We start from the raw sequence: 22,665 nt of genomic DNA, 5'->3' as shown, positions 1-22,665 counted from the left end.
TACCCATAAACATCTTGGAGTTGAGAGCTATCTTCAATGCCCTATTGGCGTGGCCTCAACTGTCGATCCAGTTTATCAGATTCCAATCAGACATCGCCTCAGTGACTTACATCAACCACCAGGGAGGGACTCTGAGTTCCTTAGCCATAAAGGAGGTGTCCCGCATTCTTCAAAGGGCGGAAGCCCACTATTGTCTATCTGCCATCCCCATTCCAGGAGTGGACAACTGGGAAGCAAATTTCTTTTACAAGATATGACGAGTCCATGGATTTCATCCTTGTGGGATTAAACCTCCTGTTAGCAGAAAGTGGCAAAGAGCACCACAGCAGAGCTGTATATATAGCTCCTCCCTTCCCTCCCCCCCAGTCATTCTCTTTGCCCGTGTCAGTGATAGGAAGAGGTAAAGTGAGGTGTTAGTTTAGATTCTTCAATCAAGAAGTTTTTTACAGTATTTTGAAATGGTGCCAGTGAGTACTATTTTTCTCAGGGAGAAATTGTCAGTCTATACCTTCCCAAGTATAGTGGAGACATTTTATTTTTCTGCCCTGATGTTGATGATCTTAGCAAACGTTATCTAAGATCCATACTGGTTTCCACAGAGCAGCTGAAGGTAGTGTAAATAAAAATCTTCAGTGTGGAGAACGATGTCACGCTACAAGCAGCATTGAGGTATGTTGAGTCATTTTGTTTCTGGGGAGACTTGTTACATCAGAACAGGCTGACAATATTCCCTAGCTGGGGAGGGGTAATCAGTATGCACTATAGGAAAATGGTGTACCTGGAATTCCCTGTTATTTTGATTATTTAATAGTGTGTTGGTATGTCACTTTAAATTTATTATGTGGGCTGACGCTGGGAGATGCGGTTAGACTTTCATTATACGGTGCTGACTTGACAGGATATGTTTTGTACTGAGAGGCGCTTATTGCGCAGAGTGTGTATGTTGTGGGGCACATGACTTATATATGGAGGACCGACATGTTTGTTTTTTCTCTCTACCCATGCGGTCTCGGTAGGCTAGGAGTTACGCCCACGGTGGGCGTGGCCTATTTTCGTGAGCTCAGACGCGCAGTGTGATCGGTAGCAAGATCCTGAGGCTCCGGTGGGGCTTAGCTCTGTTTGATAATCTTAGAAGATAGAGAGGCTCAGAGAACGTTCCTTCAGTGTGATCTGGGGGCAGGTAGGCGCCACAGCTCTGCAGGGGCCAAATTTGATAATACATCAGATCTATATGATAAATCTGACAAATTTATTATAATTTGATATATAATATATCCTAACAAGTCGTGCAATATAGTTAAGCTAATTTGGGCACATAGGGGCGATTTTTATTGCTGAAAACATCTTTTTGTCTAATGACAGAAATATTGTTGCGCTTTTATTATTTAAAGGTGCAGTACACTTTTTGTTTCAAATATTTTTTAATATATGTTTTGACTTCAGAGTACAATATATCAAGTAAAGAACGACTTATTGCTGTTGCTAGTCTGTTTAACATGTCTGAACTTGAGGAAACTACTTGTTCTATGTGTTTTAGATGCCACTGTGGAACCCCCCTCTTACTTTTTGTCCCTCATGTACTGAAAGGGCCTTAACAATGTAAAGAGCAGATTTTATTTAAGGAAAGTGTGTCTAAGGATGATTCTCAGTCTGAGGAGAATCGGGGTATGCCGCCAAATTCTTCCCAAGCGTCACAACCTTTAACGCCCACCTAGCAACGCCAGGTTCTTCAACCGCGTCTACTTAATTTACTCTGCAGGAAATGGCTGCAGTTATGTCATCTACCCTTACAGAGGTATTATCTAAGTTGCCAGTGTTACAGGGCAAACGTAGCAGGACAGAAGTCAATTTGAATACTGAGTCCTCTGATGCTTTGTTGGCCATTTCCGAGGTATCCTCACAGGGATCTGATTTGGGGGGTCAGGGAACTTCTGTCTGAGGGGGAACTTTCCGATTCGGGAAGTGTGTTACCTCAGACGGATTCGGGCGTCATGTCCTTTAGATTTAAGCTTGAACACCTCCGCCTATTACTTCGGGAGGTTTTAGCGACTGGATGACTGCGACTCTATTGTGGTACCACCAGAGAAATTGTGTAAAATGGACAAATACTTAGAGGTACCTGCTTACACTGATGTTTTTCTGGTTTCTAAGAGAATTTCGGATGTTATTAAGAGGGAATGAGACAGACCGGGTATCCCGTTCTCACCACCTCCTAATTTTAAGTAGATGTATCTCATATCTGACACTATTCGGGACTCTTGGCAAACCGTCCCTAAGGTGGAGGGAGCTATATCTACCCTGGCTAAGCGTACAACTATTCCTATTGAGGACAGTTGTGCTTTCAAAGACCCTATGGATAAGAAAATGGAGGGTCTCATATAAAAGTTGTTTATTCATCAGGGTTTCCTTTTACAGCCGACTGCCTGCATTGTACCAATTACCACTGCTGCGGCCTTCTGGTTTGATGCCTTAGAAGAGTCTCTTAAGACTTAGACTCTTTTAGAGGATATTTTAGATAGAATTAAGGCTCTTAAGCTGGCTAATTCTTTTATTACAGATGCCGCCTTTCAGATTGCCAAATTGGCAGCTAAGAATGCCGGATTTTCCATTTTAGCGAGTAGAGCGTTATGGTTAAAATCATGGTCTGCTGATGTGTCATCTAAGTCAAAGCTTTTGGCTATTCCTTTCAAAGGAAAAACCCTATTCGTGCCTGACTTGAAAGAAATAATTTCTGACATTACAGGAGGTAAGGGTCATCTCCTACCTCAGGATAGAACTGCTAAACTGAGGGGTAAACAAAATAATTTTTGTTCCTTTCGGAACTTTAAAGGAGTCCCCTCTTCTTCTGCCAAACAGGAAGGGAATTTCGCTCAGACTAAGTCCGTCTGGAGACCCAACCAGGCTTGGAACAAGGGTAAACAACCCAAGAAGCCCGCTGCTGCTACCAAGACAGCATGAAGGGGTGGCCCCCAATCCGGGACCGGATGTAGTAGGGGGCAGACTTTCTCTTTTTGCCCAGGCTTGGGTAAGAGATGTTCAGGATCCTTGGACACTGGAAATCGTGTCCCAAGGGTATCAACTGGAATTCAAAAATTCTCTCCCAAGGGGGAGGTTTCTTCTTTCATGATTGTCTGTAGACCAGATAAATAGAGAGGCGTTCTTACGTTGTGTAAAAGACCTCTCTACTATGGGAGTAATTTGTCCCGTTCCAATACTGGAACAGGGGCAGGGGTTTTACTCAAATCTTTTCGTGGTCCCCAAAAAAGAGGGCACGTTTCAACCTATTTTAGATCTGAAAAGTCTAAACAAGTTTCTCAGAGTCCCATCCTTCAAGATGGAGACTATTCGAACAATTCTACCGTTGATCCAGGAGGGTCAATATATGACTACCGTGGACTTGAAAGATGCATATCTTCATATTCCTATCCACAAGTATCATCACCAGTTCCTGAGGTTTACCTTTCTGGACAAACATTTTCAGTTTGTGGCTCTTCCTTTCGGGTTGGCCACAGCACCCAGGATCTTCACAAAGGTTCTAGGGTCACTTCTGGCGGTTCTCATGCCGCTGGGCATTGCAGTGGTGCCTTATCTGGACGATATTCTGATCCAGGCGTCTTACCATCTGACAAAGTCTCATACAGACATGGTTCTGTCCTTTCTGAGGACTCACGAGTGGAAGGTGAATCTAGAAAAAAAATAATTAATTCCACAGACAAGGGTTCCCTTCTTGGGAACTCTAATAGATTCCATATCTATGAAAATTTTCTTGACGGGGGTCAGAAAGTTAAAGATTCTGAATACATGCCAAGCTCTTCAGTCCAATCCTCGGCCATCAGTGGCTTAGTGCATGGAGGTAATTGGATTGATGGTGGCGGCAATGGACAGCATTCCGTTTGCTCGTTTTCATCTCAGACCACTACAACTGAGCATGCTCAGGCAGTGGAATGGAGATTATGCAAATTTTTCTCCTCAGATAGATCAGGAGACAAGAGACTCTCTTCTTTGGTGGTTGTCGCCGGATCATCTGTCCCAAGGGACATGCTTCCGCAGACCCTCATGGGTGATAATGACAACGGACGCCAGCCTACTACGTTGGGGTGCAGTCTGGAATTCCCTGAAGGCTCAGGGTGTGTGGACTCAGTCGGAGTCTCTTCTGCCAATCAATATTCTGGAATTGAGAGCAATAATCAATGCGCTTCAGGCGTGGCCTCAATTGGCTTCGGCCAAATTATCCGCTTTCAGTCGGACAACATCACGACTGTAGCTTACATCAATCATCAGGGAGGAACAAGGAGTTCCTTAGCGATGACAGAAGTATCCAAGATAATTCGGTGGGCGGAGGCTCACTCTTGCTATCTGTCAGCAATCTACATCCCAGGAGTGGACAACTGGGAAGCAGACTTTTTAAGCAGACAGACGTTTCATCCAGGGGAGTGGGAACTTCATTAGGAGGTCTTTGGCACTCAGATGGGGCAGACCGGAATTGGATCTGATGGCATCTCGTCAGAATGCCAAGCTCCCAAGATATGGATCCAGGTCAAGGGATCCTCAGGCCGAACTGATAGATGCCTTGGCAGTGCCTTGGTCGTTCAACCTAGCTTATGTGTTTCCTCAGTTTGCTCTCCTTCCCCGGGTGATTGCTCGGATCAAACAGGAGAGGGCTTCAGTAATTTTAATCGCGCCTGCGCGGCCTCGCAGGACTTGGTATGTCAATCTAGTGGACATGTCATCTCTGCCGCCGTGGAAGCTTCCGTCGAGGCAGGACCTTCTCATTCAGGGACCCTTCAAACATCAGAATCTAGTTTCTCTGCAAATGACTGCTTGGAGATAGAACGCTTGATTTTATCTAAGCGGGGGTTCTCTGATTCGGTCATTGATACTTTGATTCAGGCACTTAAGCCTGTTACTAGAAAGATCTACCGTAAGATATGGCGTAAATATCTTTATTGGTGCGAATCCAAGGGCTACTCATGGAGTAGAGTTAGGATTCCCAGGATTCTGTCTTTTCTCCAAGAAGGATTGGAGAAAGGGATATCAGCAAGTTCATTAAAGGGACAAATTTCTGCTTTGTCACTTTTACTACACAAACGTTTGACAAAAAGACAACGTCTGGAACATCTGCCAGGCTCTGACCAGAATCAAGCCTGTGTTTAGACCAATTGCTCCACCCTGGAGTTTGAATTTAGTTCTTAATGTTCAAGGGGTTCCGTTTGAACCCATGCATTCCATAGATATTAAGTTGTTATCTTGGAAGGTTTTATTTTTGGTTGCTATTTCTTCTGCTCGTAGAGTTTCTGAGCTTTCAGCGTTACAATGTGACTCGCCTTATCTTCCATTCTGATAAGGTGGTTTTACGTACCAAACCTGGTTTCCTTCCTAAGGTTGTTTCTAATAAGAATATTAATCAGAAAATTGTTGTTCCTTCTTTATGTCCTAACCCTTCTAAGAAGGAGCGTCTGTTGCATTACTTAGACGTGGTCCGTGCCCTGAAGTTTTACTAGCAGGTGACTAAGGAATTTCAATCATCTTCATTATTTGTTTTTTTTTTTCTGGAAAGCGTAGGGGCCAGAAAGCTACGGCTACCTCTTTCTTTTTGGCTGAAGAGTATCATCCGTCTGGCATATGAGACTGCGGGACAGCAGCCTCCTGAAAGAATTACGTCTCATTCTATCAGGGCTGTGGCTTCCTCATGGGCATTTAAAAACGATGCTTCTGTTGAACAGATCTGCAAGGCTGCAAATTTGACAAATTTTTATACTTTTGCTTCTTCTGAAGCTGTTTTTGGGAGACAGGTTATTCAAGCAGTGGTGCCTTCCGTTTAGGCTCCTGTCTTGTCCCTCCATTTCATCCGTGTCCTGTAGCTTTGGTATTTTATTCCACAAGTAAGGATGAAATCCGTGGACTCGTCATATCTTGTAAAAAAAAAATTAAATTTATGCTTACCTGATAAATTTTGTTTCTTTTACGATATGAAGAGTCCATGGCCCACCCTGTCATTTCTAAGACAGGTGTGTACTTATTTTTTATTAAACTTCAGTCGCCTCTACACCTTTGGCCTTTCCTTACTCTTCCTAACTTCGGTCGAAGCTCTGCTGTGGTGCTCTTTGCCACTTCCTGCTAACAGGAGGTTTAATCCCACAAGTAAGGATGAAATCTGTGGACTCGTCATATTGTAAAAGAAACAAATTTATCAGGTAAGCATACATTTCCTTTTTCTGAGCAGACAGACCTTTCATCTTAGGGAGTGGGCTCTCCATCCGGAATTTTTCTCAGATATCCCTCAAGTGGTGGGTTTCGGAGTTGGATCCAATGGCGTCTCGCCACAGCGCAAAGATTCCAAATTACGGTTCAAGGTCAAAAGATTCTCGGGTCGTTTTGATAGATGCTCTAGCGGTTCCTTTGAGGTTTTCTCCGGCTTATCTGTTTCCTCCGTTTGCTCTCCTTCCACGAGTCATTGCTCATATCAAACGGGAGAGAACTTCGGTGATCCTAATAGCTCCTGCATGACCTCTCAGGGTCTGGTTCGTGGATCTAGTGAGGATGTCATCTCTTCCTCCTTGGAGGCTACCTCAGAGGAAAGACCTTCTACTTCAGGGTCCTTTCTTCCATCCAAACCTAGATTCTCTGAAGCAAACTGCTTGGAGATTGAACGACTAGTTCTGTCTAAGCGTGGTTTTTCTGATGCGGTCATTGAAACTATGATTCAGGCTCAAAAGCAGGTCGCTTGCAAGATTTACCATAAGATATGGCCTAAATAGCTTTATTTGTGTGAATCTAAGGGATTCTCTTGGAGCCGGGTGAGGATTCCCCGGATTTTGTCCTTTCTTCAGGATGGACTGGATAAGGGTTTATCGGTTAGTGCTTTAAAGGGTCAGATTTCTGGGTTATCTATCCTTTTGCACAAACGTCTGGCAGACCTACCAGATGTTCAAGGCTTTGTACAGGCCCTAGTTAGAATCAGGCCTGTGTTTAAACCTGTTGCTCCCCCGTGGAGCCTTAATTTATTAAAGTTTTGCTGCAGGCTCCATTTGAGCCAATGCATGTTCTTGATATAAACTGTTTTTCTGGAAAGTTTTCTGTTTCTTATTGCCATTTCTTCCGCTCGCAGAGTATCTGAGCTCTCAGCTCTGCAGTATGATTCCCCCTACTTTATTTTTCATGCTGATAAGGCGGCCCTTCGTATTAAATTGGGGTTTTCTCCCGAAGGTAATATCGAATCGAAACATTAATCAGGAAATTGTTGTTCCTTTCTTTTGTCCTAATCCTCCTTCTCAAAAGGAACGTCTTTTGCATAACTTGGATGTTGTGTGGGCTCTAAAATTTTACTTACAAGCTACTAAAGATTTTCTCAGAAAAGTGTTTGTTTTCTCAGAAAAGTGTAAGGGTCAGAAAGCTGGTTGAGAAGTTTGATTCGTTTGGCTAATGAGACTGCTGGACAGAAGCCTTTTGAGATAATTACGGCTCATTCCACTAGGGCTGTGTTCTCCTCCTCTTCTGGGGCTTTCAAAAATGAAGTTTCTGTGGAACAGAATTACAAGGCGGCAACATGGTCCTCTCTATATGTAGATGCTGCAGTAACTTACATATTGCATTCAGTCTTTTGCATTATTAGACTTTATGTGTACTTTACAATGAGTAGTTTTTCGTTCTATTAGTCTGTTCCTTATTGCTGTGCTATATTTTGACTTTGTATTTGAAGAGTCTGTAGTAGCATCATATGTATTTATCCTACAAGGTTGTGTTTCCTTATCCTGCACAGTTAGATTTTGGAGTGCATAATCTATTTACACCTCCTGTATGATAATTCTATTTAATGCAAATAATATATATAGATATAACTCAACTGTATTAAGTGGCCCAATGTAGCCTAGCAGTTTTGTGGCCTTGCATCTCAGTACTCAGATTTTTTTTTTTTTTTTCCCTTCTGTAAAATATTTCCTTTATTGTTGTGCAATAATTACTTAAATACATGCGTTTTTATATTTCAACCCTGTTAGATTCAGACTTTATCCTTCCCATTCCAATTAACATAGATAATTACCAGTACCTATGCTTTGCTTGCCTGGACAAGCATTACCAGTTAATATCTCTTCCATTTGGTTTAGCTACGGCTCCCAGGAGCTTTACAAAAGTTCTTGGGGGCCCTCCTTGCTGTAGTAATACTACAGGAGATTGCTGTGGCTCTATACTTGGACAACATCTTGCTATTATCTGAGACCTCTACAGTTATGTATGCTCTTGCAATGGAATGGTAATCGCTATACCCGTCGCAGGTAATATCTCTAGATCCAGAGACGAGAGAGTGTCTCTTCTGGTGGCTGTCAGGAACCCATTCTCCTAGCATGTGCTTCTAGCACCCATCCTGGGAGATTTTAACAACAGATGCGAGTTTGACAGGCTGGGGCACTGTGTAGGGTTCTATGAGAGCTCAGGGTACCTGGCGTCCAGAGGAAGTGAACATCTGGGCCATCTTTTTAACTTCCTTCAGTCGTGGCCCAGTTGCGTTCCATCCATTTTTATTCAACTTTAATCAGACAACATAACTACAATGGTCTATGTCAATCTCCAGGGCGGAACTCGTGCGGTGTCTTCATCTTGGGACATAAAGGATGACGTTTCAGTGGAACAGATATGTATGGCTGCTACTTGGTCCTCATTACATACTTTTACAAAATTTTACAGATTTGATGTTTTTGCCTCAGCTGAGAGGTGTCTTTTGGGAGAAAGGTCCTTCAAGCAGTGGTGCCTAGTACTCTTCTCCACAGCTTGGGTATTGGTTTCCCATAGGTTATGAATTAATTTGTGGACTATCCCTGCCATTAGAATGAAAATATAATTTATGCTTACCTGATAAATTCTTTCTTGGCAGTGAGAGTCCACGAACCCACCCTGAAATACTGTAGTGGCGGCAGTCTTATGGCACCTCTGTACCCCTTTTAATCTTTCCCTACTTTTCTTTATCTTTGGCTTGAACTACTGAGAGGGTAGGGAAAGTGGGAGGCATGTTTAAAGGGATAGTAAACCCAAATTTTTTTTTTTTAACTTATTAAATACTTCTTAAAATAATAAATACATTTGCAATTGGTACCTTTGTAAAGTTTTCTTTCTTTTTTTTGTAATTTGAATTTGAAACTTAGTACTGCGCCAAACCCATTTTCTAAGCATTATATGGGGCCTGTTATGATGTTCTACCTAGGTAGAAACATCATGGTGGCCCGCATGCGCATTAAAACTATTTTATAAGCAACACATGCGCACTGCGCAGACTCGCCCCCGGTCTCCTGACAGAAGCATAAATTCTTTGACACCGGCATCAAGAGAGTCACGGATTGAGTGCAAATCATTGCTTGCAAATGAGGGGAAGAGACATTTATTAGAGCAGCATGTATACTAGAATTTTTCCCTGCCTGTGATGAAGTCCATCTGTGTTTTAGACGTTGACTACGGCAGTGAGTTTGAGAGCTATGTTTATTTAACTGTCGGGCTCATCTTCCCCCCTCCCTCTGGCTGTGTTTGCTTGATTAGTGACGGTGAGGGCTCCGTTTCCACATAAAAGCAAACACAGCCAGAGGGAGGGGGGAAGATGAGCCCGACAGTTAAATAAACATAGCTCTCAAACTCACTGCCGTAGTTAACGTCTAAAACACATATGGACTTAATCACAGGCAGGGAAGAATTCTAGTATACACGCTGCTCTCCTTAGTGCAGCAGGGATAAAGTGTAGCACAGAAGCAGCTTATAAAGTCTTGCAGCACAGCTCTCATACGTGAGTAATATAGAACCTGTTTATATTGTTCCCTGTCTCCGGTGTGAAGCTGCCCCTTCAACCAATAGGATAACTAAGCTGTGAACAGCTGTGCTTCAACGTCAGTACTGCGCATGCGATGCTGACTGAATGTATTATTTAAATTAAGGGGCCCAGCAGCTTTACCATTGGATGGGGGGCGGATGCTGGATTATATGAGCCATGCCTCATTTTAAGGGCTGTCATTATCACACATTTCATGACAATTTAACCTTTAAAATTAAGGTATGTGAAAGCTTAATTTAATAAAAAAACTATTTTAAATTACTACATTTATCATAGTAATTATAATAATATAGTTTAATTCGTTTCACATGGGAATCAATTTCTAACCCTTTAATGCTTTGTGTGGTGTCTCTGCCTCCACCTGGTGGCCAGGTGAAGTATTAGAATCTCACTGCCAAGAAACAAAAGAATTTATCAGGTAAGCATAAATTATATTTTTTCTTCAGATAGATCATTCAATTTTAAAACACTCCCATTGTCTAATTTGTTTCATTCTCTTGTTAATCTTTGATGAAGGAGCAGGAAAGCACTACTGAGAGTTATCTGAAAGCCAGTGAAAAGATGCATATACGTGCAGCCACCAATCGGCAGCTTTTAAGCCTACCTAGGTATACTTTTCAGCAAAGGATACAAAGACTAAACAAATTAGATAATCAAAATAAATTGTAAAGTTATTTTAAATGGTATGCTCTATCTGAATCATGAAATAAAAAATGTGTGTTCCATATAAGCATATACAAAAAAGTTTATTAAACAGAAGCAATAATGCTGTTTTCATGAAGTCTGTCCCATGGATTGGAGTTGATTCAAATTTTAAACCTATATAAAATTCTGATGAATTGGAATGGGTACATATAATAGGAGAGGAGTGAGAGTACTGGCACTAGTTAAGTGTATGTAGGAATATATGGAACTAGTAAATGTTCCGGTGCTTGCCACCAATTATAATATCAATAAGGAGGGAAGAGGTAAGAGAACCTCAGTTAAAGCTGGTGGTTAAAGTAAGCACTCATTCCTGTTAAGCGTACGTTAAATGTAAGTTAAAAGGCAAAACTTTAATAGGTAACTTTTAAAATACCGGCCTAAATACCACAGAGTACCATCATTTAAAACTAAGTCACAATTGTCCCCCAGTTTCCTGGCCGATGGCAGCTCCCTCGGCTTCAGGTGACAGGGACAAATGGACTAAAAAGTTTAAAAAACAACAACCACAAACATGCAACTAAGTGCACAAAAAATGAGCAGCAAACTAATTTCGTCTGTGCTATCAGCCTTTCTCAATGCTATGGACAAACAGAGGCCCGGGTGCCACCCCTTTAAATAGCACTAACCTTAATCTTTAAGCCAATCATTTTAAAAGTTACCTATTAAAGTTTTGCTTTTTAACTTACGCTTAACAGGAATGAGTGCTTACTTTAACCACCAGCTTTAACTGAGGTTCTCTTACCTCTTCCCTCCTTATTGAATTGGAATGGGTGTCATTGAAGTATAATTCCTCTGTGTTAATCAGTCTGGACAAAGTGTGCATTTAATTTTTTTTTCCATATTTGTGTATATGTGTCCATTGTTTTGATGCTGCTATTTATCTTTGATTTCTCCAACATAGGTGTGTCCGGTCCACGGCGTCATCCTTACTTGTGGGATATTCTCTTCCCCAACAGGAAATGGCAAAGAGCCCAGCAAAGCTGGTCACATGATCCCTCCTAGGCTCCGCCTACCCCAGTCATTCTCTTTGCCGTTGTACAGGCAACATCTCCACGGAGATGGCTTAGAGTTTTTTAGTGTTTAACTGTAGTTTTTATTATTCAATCAAGAGTTTGTTATTTTAAAATAGTGCTGGTATGTACTATTTACTCTGAAACAGAAAAGAGATGAAGATTTCTGTTTGTATGAGGAAAATGATTTTAGCAACCGTTACTAAAATCCATGGCTGTTCCACACAGGACTGTTGAGAGGAATTAACTTCAGTTGGGGGAACAGTGAGCAGTCTTTTGCTGCTTGAGGTATGACACATTCTAACAAGACGATGTAATGCTGGAAGCTGTCATTTTCCCTATGGGATCCGGTAAGCCATTTTATTCACACAGTAAATAAGGGCTTCACAAGGGCTTATTAAGACTGTAGACATTTTCTGGGCTAAATCGATCATATTTACACATATTTAGCCTTGAGGAATCATTTAATCTGGGTATTTTTTGTAAAATAATATCGGCAGGCACTGTTTTAGACACTTTATTCTATTGGGGCTTTCCCTAATCATAGTCAGAGCCTCATTTTCGCGCCGGTATGGCGCACTTGTTTTTGAGAACAGCATGACATGCAGCTGCATGTGTGTGGAGCTCTGATACATAGAAAAGTCTTTCTGAAGGCATTATTTGGTATCGTATTCCCCTTTGGGCTTGGTTGGGTCTCAGCAAAGCAGATTCCAGGGACTGTAAAGGGGTTAAATATAAAAACGGCTCCGGTTCCGTTATTTTAAGGGTTAAAGCTTCCAAATTTGGTGTGCAATACTTTTAAGGCTTTAAGACACTGTGGTGAAATTTTGGTGAATTTTGAACAATTCCTTCATACTTTTTCGCAATTGCAGTAATAAAGTGTGTTCAGTTTAAAATTTAAAGTGACAGTAACGGTTTTATTTTAAAACGTTTTTTGTGCTTTGTTATCAAGTTTATGCCTGTTTAACATGTCTGAACTACCAGATAGATTGTGTTCTGACTGTGGGGAAGCCAAGGTTCCTTCTCATTTAAATAGATGTGATTTATGTCATAAAAAATTTAGTAAAAATGATGCCCAAGATGATTCCTCAAGTGAGGGGAGTAAGCATGGTACTGCATCATCCCCTCCTTCGTCTACACCAGTTTTGCCCATACAGGAGGCCCCTAGTACATCTAGCGCGCCAATACTCCTTACTATGCAACAATTAACGGCTGTAATGGATAATTCTATCAAAACATTTTAGCCAATATGCCCACTTATCAGCGAAAGCGCGACTGCTCTGTTTTAGAAAATACTGAAGAGCATGAGGACGCTGATGATATTGTTTCTGAAGGGCCCCTACACCAGTCTGAGGGGGCCAGGGAGGTTTTGTCTGAGGGAGAAATTTCAGATTCAGGAAAAATTTCTCAACAAGCTGAACCTGATGTGATTACTTTTAAATTTAAGTTGGAACATCTCCGCGCTCTGCTTAAGGAGGTGTTATCCAATTTGGATGATTGTGATTATCTGGTCATTCCAGAAACACTATGTAAAATGGACAAGTTCCTAGAGGCCCCGGGGCCCCCCGAAGCTTTTCCTATACTCAAGCGGGTGGCGTACATTGTTAATAAAGAATGGGACAGGCCCGGTGTACCTTTCGTACCTCCCCCCATATTTAAAAAATTGTTTCCTATAGTCGACCCCAGAAAGGACTTATGGCAGACAGTCCCCAAGGTCGAGGGGGCGGTTTCTACTCTAAACAAGCGCACCACTATACCCATAGAAGATAGTTGTGCTTTCCAAGATCCTATGGATAAAAAATTAGAAGGTTTGCTAAAAAAGATGTTTGTTCAGCAAGGTTACCTTCTACAACCAATTGCATGCATTGTCCCTGTCACTACAGCCGCGTGTTTCTGGTGCGATGAGCTAGAAAAGGCGATTATTAGTAATTCTTCTTCTTATGAGGAGATTATGGACAGAATTCGTGCTCTTAAATTGGCTAATTCTTTCACCCTAGACGCCACCTTGCAATTGGCTAGGTTAGCGGCAAAAAATTCTGGGTTTGCTATTGTGGCGCGCAGAGCGCTTTGGTTAAAATCTTGGTCAGCGGATGCGTCTTCCAAGAACAAATTGTTTGACATTCCTTTCAAGGGGAAAACACTGTTTGGTCCTGACTTGAAAGAGTTTATCTCTGATATCACTGGGGGCAAGGGCCACGCCCTTCCTCAGAATAGGTCTTTCAAGGCCAAAAATAAACCTAATTTTCGTCCCTTTCGCAGAAACGGACCAGCCCCAAGTGCTACGTCCTCTAAGCAGGAGGGTAATACTTCTCAAGCCAATCCAGCCTGGAGACCAAGGCAAGGCTGGAACAAAGGAAAGCAGGCCAAGAAACCTGCCACTGCTCCCAAGACAGCATGAGATGCGGGCCCCCGATCCGGGACCGGATTTGGTGGGGGACAGACTCTCTCTCTTCACTCAGGCTTGGGCAAGAGATGTTCTGGATCCTTGGGCGCTAGAAATAGTCTTCCAAGGTTATCTTCTGGAAGTGATTCATCCTGTTCCATTAAAAGAACGAGGGATGGGGTTCTACTCCAATCTGTTCGTAGTTCCCAAAAAAGAGGGAACGTTCAGACCAATCTTAGATCTCAAGATCCTAAACAAGTTTCTCAAGGTTCCATCGTCCAAAATGGAAACCATTTGAACAATCCTTCCATCCAGGAAGGTCAATTCTTGACCACGGTGGATTTAAAGGATGCGTATCTACATATTCCTGTCCACAAGGAACATCATCGGTTCCTAAGGTTCGCATTCCTGGACAAGCATTACCAGTTCGTGGCGCTTCCTTTCGGATTAGCCACTGTTCCAAGGATTTTCACAAAGGTACTAGGGTCCCTTCTGGCGGTGCTAAGACCAAGGGGCATTGCTGTAGTACCTTACTTGGACGACATTCTGATTCAAGCGTCGTCCCTTCCTCAAGCAAAGGCTCACACGGACATAGTCCTGGCCTTTCTCGGATCTCACGGATGGTAAGTGAACGTGGAAAAGAGTTCTCTATCTCCGTCGACAAGAGTTCCCTTCTTGGGAACAATAATAGACTCCTTAGAAATGAGGATTTTTCTGACAGAGACCAGAAAAACAAAACTTCTAAACTCTTGTCGGATACTTCCTTCCGTTCCTCTTCCTTCCATAGCGCAGTGCATGGAAGTGATAGGTTTGATGGTAGCGGCAATGGACATAGTTCCTTTTGCGCGCATTCATCTAAGACCATTTCAATTGTGTATGCTCAGTCAGTGGAATGGGGACTATACAGACTTGTCTCCGAAGATACAAGTAAATCAGAGGACCAGAGACTCACTCCGTTGGTGGCTGTCCCTGGACAACCTGTCGCAAGGGGTGACCTCCCGCAGACCAGAGTGGGTCATTGTCACGACCGACGCCAGTCTGATGGGCTGGGGCGCGGTCTGGGGATCCCTGAAAGCTCAGGGTCTTTGGTCTCGGGAAGAATCTCTTCTACCGATAAATATTCTGGAACTGAGAGCGATATTCAATGCTCTCAAGGCTTGGCCTCAGCTAGCGAGGGCCAAGTTCATACGGTTTCAATCAGACAACATGACGACTGTTGCGTACATCAACCATCAGGGGGGAACAAGGAGTTCCCTGGCGATGGAAGAAGTGACCAAAATCATTCAATGGGCGGAGACTCGCTCCTGCCACCTGTCTGCAATCCACATCCCAGGAGTGGAAACTTGGGAAGCGGATTTTCTGATTCGTCAGACATTGCATCCGGGGGTGTGGGAACTCCATCCGGAAATCTTTGCCCAAATCACTCAACTGTGGGGCATTCCAGACATGGATCTGATGGCCTCTCGTCAGAACTTCAAGGTTCCTTGCTACGGGTCCAGATCCAGGGATCCCAAGGCGACTCTAGTAGATGCACTAGTAGCACCTTGGACCTTCAACCTAGCTTATGTATTCCCGCCGTTTCCTCTCATCCCCAGGCTGGTAGCCAGGATCAATCAGGAGAGGGCGTAGGTGATCTTGATAGCTCCTGCGTAACCACGCAGGACTTGGTAGGCAGATCTGGTGAATATGTCATCGGCTCCACCATGGAAGCTACCTTTGAGACGAGACCTTCTTGTTCAAGGTCCGTTCGAACATCCGAATCTGGTCCTACTCCAGCTGACTGCTTGGAGATTGAACGCTTGATCTTATCAAAGCGAGGGTTCTCAGATTCTGTTATTGATACTCTTGTTCAGGCCAGAAAGCCTGTAACTAGAAAAATTTACCACAAAATATGGAAAAAATATATCTGTTGGTGTGAATCTAAAGGATTCCCTTGGGACAAGGTAAAGATTCCTAGGATTCTATCCTTTCTTCAAGAAGGATTGGAGAAAGGATTATCTGCAAGTTCCTTGAAGGGACAGATTTCTGCCTTGTCTGTGTTACTTCACAAAGAGCTGGCAGCTGTGCCAGATGTTCAAGCCTTTGTTCAGGCTCTGGTTAGAATCAAGCCTGTTTACAAACCTTTGACTCCTTCTTGGAGTCTCAACTTAGTTCTTTCAGTTCTTCAGGGGGTTCCGTTTGAACCCTTACATTCCGTTGATATTAAGTTATCTTGGAAAGTTTTGTTTTTGGCTGCAATTTCTTCCGCTAGAAGAGTTTCAGAATTATCTGCTCTGCAGTGTTCTCCTCCTTATCTGGTGTTCCATGCAGATAAGGTGGTTTTACGTACTAAACCTGGTTTTCTTCCAAAAGTTGTTTCTAACAAAAACATTAACCAGGAGATAGTCGTGCCTTCTTTGTGTCCGAAACCAGTTTCGAAGAAGGAACGTTTGTTGCACAATTTGGATGTTGTTCGCGCTCTAAAATTCTATTTAGATGCTACAAAGGATTTTAGACAAACATCTTCCTTGTTTGTTGTTTATTCTGGTAACAGGAGAGGTCAAAAAGCAACTTATACCTCTCTCTCTTTTTGGATTAAAAGCATCATCAGATTGGCTTACGAGACTGCCGGACGGCAGCCTCCTGAAAGAATCACAGCTCATTCCACTAGGGCTGTGGCTTCCACATGGGCCTTCAAGAACGAGGCTTCTGTTGATCAGATATGTAGGGCAGCGACTTGGTCTTCACTGCACACTTTTACCAAATTTTACAAGTTTGATACTTTTGCTTCTTCTGAGACTATTTTTTGGGAGAAAGGTTTTGCAAGCCGTGGTGCCTTCCATTTAGGTGACCTGATTTGCTCCCTCCCTTCATCCGTGTCCTAAAGCTTTGGTATTGGTTCCCACAAGTAAGGATGACGCCGTGGACCGGACACACCTATGTTGGAGAAAACAGAATTTATGTTTACCTGATAAATTGCTTTCTCCAACGGTGTGTCCGGTCCACGGCCCGCCCTGGTTTTTTAATCAGGTCTGATAATTTATTTTCTTTAACTACAGTCACCACGGTATCATATGGTTTCTCCTATGCAAATATTCCTCCTTAACGTCGGTCGAATGACTGGGGTAGGCGGAGCCTAGGAGGGATCATGTGACCAGCTTTGCTGGGCTCTTTGCCATTTCCTGTTGGGGAAGAGAATATCCCACAAGTAAGGATGACGCCGTGGATCGGACACACCGTTGGAGAAAGCAATTTATCAGGTAAACATAAATTCTGTTTTTGCCTCGTTTAGGAGCACAGACAAACCTATGGTAACACAAGGGAGCCTCTTCTGGAGAACCTAACTAGTGAATATGACCTTGAGCTGTTCCGAAGAGCTCAAGCTAGAGCTTCAGAGGATCTGGTAAGTAACCACTTTTTTATTATTAAAAGCAAAAATCGCAATTAAGGGGGTGTGGTGTTTTTCTTTTACAAGATATGACTAGTCCACGGATTTCATCCTTATGGGATATCTCCTCCTGGTCAGCAGGAGGAGGCAAAGAGCTCCACAGCAGAGCTGCATAAATAGCTCCTCCCTCCCCCCCCCAACCCAGTCATTCTCTAAACACCTCACTTTTCCTGTGTTAGTGATAGGAAGAGGTAAAGTTTAGATTCTTCAATCAAGAATTTTTTATTTTTAAATGGTGCCAATGTGTACTATTTTACTATCGAGCAGCCTCTGACGTTATAGCCTCCTGGCTATGGGAACTGGTGGGGTTTTAGCCTCGCTGCGCCTCCCATTATTGTGCTGCTCTGATGTGCTGGTCTTAAAGAAATTTAACGAAGATCCCTCTATCTTCACCTGACTTCAGGAGGAAGAGTGGACCTCTTGACACTGAGTTTTCATGCTGTTCCTCAGCATGGAGGTAGGTGCAGTTTTTTACTTCTGGGGCTCTGCAGCATATCCCAGATCTGACTGTACTTTATTTTTTCTATCAGGGGCTATGTGTTTAAGGGCTTCCCTGCTGATATGTTAATCCTCATCTAAGTGCAATATAATGAGCTCTGACATGTTTATTTCCCCAAACATTCTGAGACAAGAAAGAGACTAGAAGCGTTGGGGTATTATGGTGATAGACACTGTATGTGAATATGTTGGACAGTTCTGGTTTACGGTGACAGTATGAACACTTAGCTAGATCTTATATGGCTGACGCTGGGGACATTACCGGAGGTTATAATTAAACTTTGTTAAGGCTCCGGTAAATGGCGGTTCACAGTTTATTTTTTGAGGAGGTTATGTTTACGCCCACAATGGGCGGGGCTTGATGTTAGCGCGCTTTCCGCACAGTAACTTCTCCTCCATTAGGTTCCGGCTGGCAGCGTTTCCTCATGGCCCCTAAGTTCGCTTGTTGTGAATTTTTACAAGTGACCTTAGGTGCACCGTACGAGGGGTGGTAGTGTCGAGCACGTGGAGGCAGGTAGGAGCCGCTGCGGCGAGGTGACTGTGGTTTTTCTGGCCAGTGAGTTACTTGTAGACACTATCAACACAGGAGTGTGGATAACATTAATTAAGGGAAAACTTCTCTCTGTCTTTTTGCCTATAAAGGGGTTAGCACAGAGGGAGTTTTTAAAGACACAGTACTATATTTTTTATTTGTATTACTGCTTCTGTGACCAAGCTTGTTTTGTTTTTCTGTTATCATGGATGACATTGAGCAAAGTACATGTCCCATGCGTTTAGATGCCATTGTGGAACCCTGTAACACTTTGTCCTTCATGTATAGAGAGAGCCTTACAATGTAAAGAAATTTTTTTTTTTTTAGTAAAGATGTGTCTAAAGAAAGTTCTCAGACTGATGAGATTCAGGATATGCCGCAACTTTCTCCCCAAGCGTCACAGCCTTTAACGCCCGCTCAAGCGACGCCGTGTTCTTCCACTGCGTCTGCTTCATTTACTCTGCAAGATATAGCTGCAGTTATGTCATCCACTCTTTCTAAGTAACCAGCCTTACAAGGCAAACGCAGTAGGACAGAGACCCATGGGGTCCCTGCGACTTCTGATGGCTATCTCTGATGTACCCTCCCAGGGCTCTGAATTGGGTGGTAGGGAGACCCTGTCTGAGGGGGAACTGTCTGACTCAGGGAGTGCTTTACCTCAGACAGATTCGGAAGTAATGTCTTTCAGATTTAAACTTGAACACCTCCGTCTGTTACTATTGGAGGTTTTGATGACTCTGGACGACTGTGACTCTATTGTGGTCCCTCCAGAGAAATTGAGTAAGATGGACAAATATTTGGAGGTTCCTTCATATTCTGACGTTTTTCAGGTTCCTAAGAGAATTTTGGAAATTATTGCTAGGGAGTGGGAAAGACCGGGTATCCCGTTCTCCCCTTCCCCTATGTTTAAGAAGATGTACCCTATAGCTGACGCTGTTTGGGATTCTTGGCAGTCGATCCCTAAAGTGGAAGGAGCTATTTCTACCCTGGCTAAGCGTACGACTATCCCTATCGAGGACAGTTGTGCTTTCAAAGACCCCATGGATAAGTTAGAGGGTCTTCTCAAAATACTTTGTTCACCAGGATTTTCTATTACAGCCGACGGCCTGCATTATAACAGTTACAACTGCGGCTGCCTTTTTGTTTGATGCTCTAGAAGAGTCTCTTAGGACTGAGACTTCCTTAGAGGAAATACAGGATAGAATTAAGGCCCTTAAACTGGCTAATTCTTTTATTACGGATGCTGCCTTTCAGATCACCAAATTGGTGGCTAAGAATTCAGGATTCTCCATTTTAGCACAGAGAGCCTTATGGTTAAAATCTTGGTCTGCGGATGTCTCCTCGAAATCTAAGCTCTTGGCTATTCTTTACAAGGGAAAGACCCTGTTCAGGCCTGACTTGAAGGAGATCATTTCTGACATTACGGGAGGTAAGGGGCACCTCCTCCCTCAAGATAAAACATCTAAACAAAAGGGTAGACTGAGTAATTTTCGTTCCTTTCGAAATTTCAAAGGAGTCCCTTCTTCCACTAAACAAGAAGGGAATTATTCACAGGCCAAGCCCACTTGGAGACCCAACCAGGCTTGGAACAAAGGTAAACAACCCAAGAAGCCAGCTGCTGCTACCAAGACAGCATGAAGGGGCATCCCCCGATCCGGGACCGGATCTAGTAGGGGGCAGACTTTCTCTCTTTGTTCAGGCTTGGATAAGAGACGTTCAGGATCCATGGACACGAAATCATGTCTCAAGGGTATCAGTTGGAGTTCAAAAATTCCTCCCCCAGCGGAAGGTTTCTTCTTTCATGATTGTAGACAAGATCAAAAGAGAGGTGTTACGTTGTGTAAAAGACCTCTCCTCCATGGGAGTAATTTGTCCCGTTCCAATAGAGGAACAGGGACAGGGGTTTTACTCAAATCTGTTTGTAGTTCCCAAAAAAGAGGGAACATTCCGACCCATCTTGGATCTCAAGAGTCTAAACAAGTTTCTCAGAGTCCCATCCTTCAAGATTGATCCAGGCATCTTATCAGCTGACAGTCTCATACTGACATTGTTCTGTCCTTTCTCAGGACTCACGGGTGGAAGGTGAATCTAGAAAAGAGTTCTCTAATTCCACAGACAAGGGTTCCTTTCCTGGGAACTATAATAGACTCTGTATCCATGAAAATCTTTCTGACGGAAGTCAGAAAGTTAAAGATTTTGGATACATGCCGATCCCTTCAGTCCAATCCTCGTCAGTCAGTGGCTCAGTGCATGAAGCAATTGGATTGATGGTGGCAGCAATGGACATCATTCCGTTTGCCCGCTTTCATCTCAGACCTCTACAACTGAGCATGCTCAGACAATGGAATGGAGATTATGCAAATTTGTCATCTCAAATAGATCTTGATCAGGAGACAAGGGAATCTCTTTGGTGGTTGTCGTCGGATCATCTGTCCCAAGGGACTTGCTTTCGCAGACCCTCATGGGTGATAGTGACAACGGACGCCAGCCTACTATGATGGGGTGCAGTCTGGAACTCCCTCAAGGCGCAGGGTGTGTGGACTCGGTCGGAGTCTCTACTTCCAATCAATATTCTGGAGTTGAGAGCAATTTTCAATGCACTTCAGGCTTGGCCTCAGTTGGCTTCGGCCAAATTCATCAGATTCCAGTCAGACAACATCACGACTGTGGCTTACATCAATCATCAGGGAGGAACAAGGAGTTCCTTGGCGATGACAGAAGTATCCAAGATAATTCAGTGGGCGGAAACTCACTCTTGTTTTCTGTCAGCAATCTACATCCCAGGGGTGGACAACTGGGAGGCGGATTTCTTGAGCAGACAGACGTTTCATCCGGGGAATGAGAACTTCATCCAGAGGTCTTTGCCAGTCTGATTCTCAGGTGGGGTAGGCCGGAGCTGGATCTTATGGCGTCTCGTCAGAATGCCAAGCTCCCGAGATACGGATCCAGGTCAAGGGATCCTCAGGCCGAACTGATAGATGCCTTGGCAGTACCTTGGTTGTTCAACCTAGCTTATGTGTTTCCTCAGTTTGCTCTCCTCTCTCGGGTGATTGCTGGAGTCAAACAGGAGAGGGCTTCAGTGATTCTCATCGCAGGACTTGGTATGCCGATCTGGTCGACATGTCATCTCTGCCACCGTGGAAGCTTCCATTGAGGCAGGACCTTCTCATTCAGGGACCCTTCCATCATCCGAATCTAATTTCTCTGCAGCTGACTGCTTGGCGATTGAATGCTTGATTTTATCTAAGCGTGGGTTCTCTGATTCGGTCATTAATAATTCAAGCTCGTAAGGCTGTTACTAGAAGAATTTACCATAAGATATGGCATAAATAGCTTTATTGGTGCGAATCCAAGGGTTACTCTTGGAGTAAGGTCAGGATTCCTAGGATTTTGTCTTTTCTCCAGGAAGGACTGGAGAAAGGGTTGTCAGCAAGTTCATTAAAGGGGCAGATTTCTGCTTTATCTATCTTGTTACACAAGCGTCTGGCAGATGTTCCAGATGTTCAATCCTTTTGTCAGGCTCTGACTAGAATTAAGCCTGTGTTTCGACCAATTGCTCCTCCTTGGAGTTTGAATTTAGTTCTTAATGTTCTTCAAGGGGTTCCATTTGAACCTATGCATTCCATAGATCTTAAGTTATTATCTTGGAAAGTATTATTTTTGGTTGCTATTTCCTCTGCTTGCAGAGTTTCTGAACTTTCGGCTTTACAGTGTGATTCTCCTTATCTTATTTTCCATTCTGATAAGGTGGTGTTTCGTACTAAACCTGGTTTTCTTCCCAAGGTTGTTTCTAACAAGAATATTAATCCTTAGTCCTTGTGTCCTAACCCTTCTTCTAAGAAGGAGTGTCTGTTACATAATCTGGACGTGGTCCGTGCTTTGAAGTTCTACTTGCAGGCGACTAAGGAGTTTCGTCAAACATCTTCATTATTTGTTGTTTTTGCTGGGAAACGTAGGGGTCAGTAAGCTACGGCTACCTCTCTTTCTTTTTGGCTGAAGAGTATCATCCGTGTTGCATATGAGACTGCTGGACAGCAGCCTCCAGAACGAATTACGGCTCATTATACTAGGGCTGTGGCTTCCTCATGGGCATTTTAAAAATGATGCTTCAGATTTGCAAGGCTTCAACTTGGTCGTCTCTTCATACTTTTTCCAAATTTGATACTTTTGCCTCGTCTGAGGCTGTTTTTGGGAGAAAGGTTCTTCAAGCAGTGGTGCCTTCCGTTTAGGTTCCTGTCTTGTCCTTCCCTTTCATCCGTGTCCTATAGCTTTTATTTTTGTTAAACTTCAGTCACCTTT

General features: G+C 43.3%; 1 protein-coding gene across 4 annotated transcripts in view; it reads left to right on the top strand.

Moving 5' to 3' along the window:
* Positions 1-22,665, top strand: part of KAT7 (lysine acetyltransferase 7) — a 292,481-nt gene that overhangs the window by 32,297 nt on the left and 237,519 nt on the right. For all 4 annotated transcript variants that reach the window (XM_053700145.1, XM_053700141.1, XM_053700136.1 and 1 more), the window contains one exon: positions 17,181-17,291. In XM_053700145.1, coding sequence (XP_053556120.1) covers positions 17,181-17,291 — 111 coding nt within the window. The remainder of the gene's footprint in view (positions 1-17,180; positions 17,292-22,665) is intronic.

This window comes from Bombina bombina, chromosome 1, assembly GCF_027579735.1.
Source record: "Bombina bombina isolate aBomBom1 chromosome 1, aBomBom1.pri, whole genome shotgun sequence".
In the NCBI taxonomy this organism is placed as follows: domain Eukaryota; kingdom Metazoa; phylum Chordata; class Amphibia; order Anura; family Bombinatoridae; genus Bombina; species Bombina bombina.
Note: the sequence above shows the minus strand (reverse complement) of the source record. Positions and strands in the feature narration are given on the sequence as shown.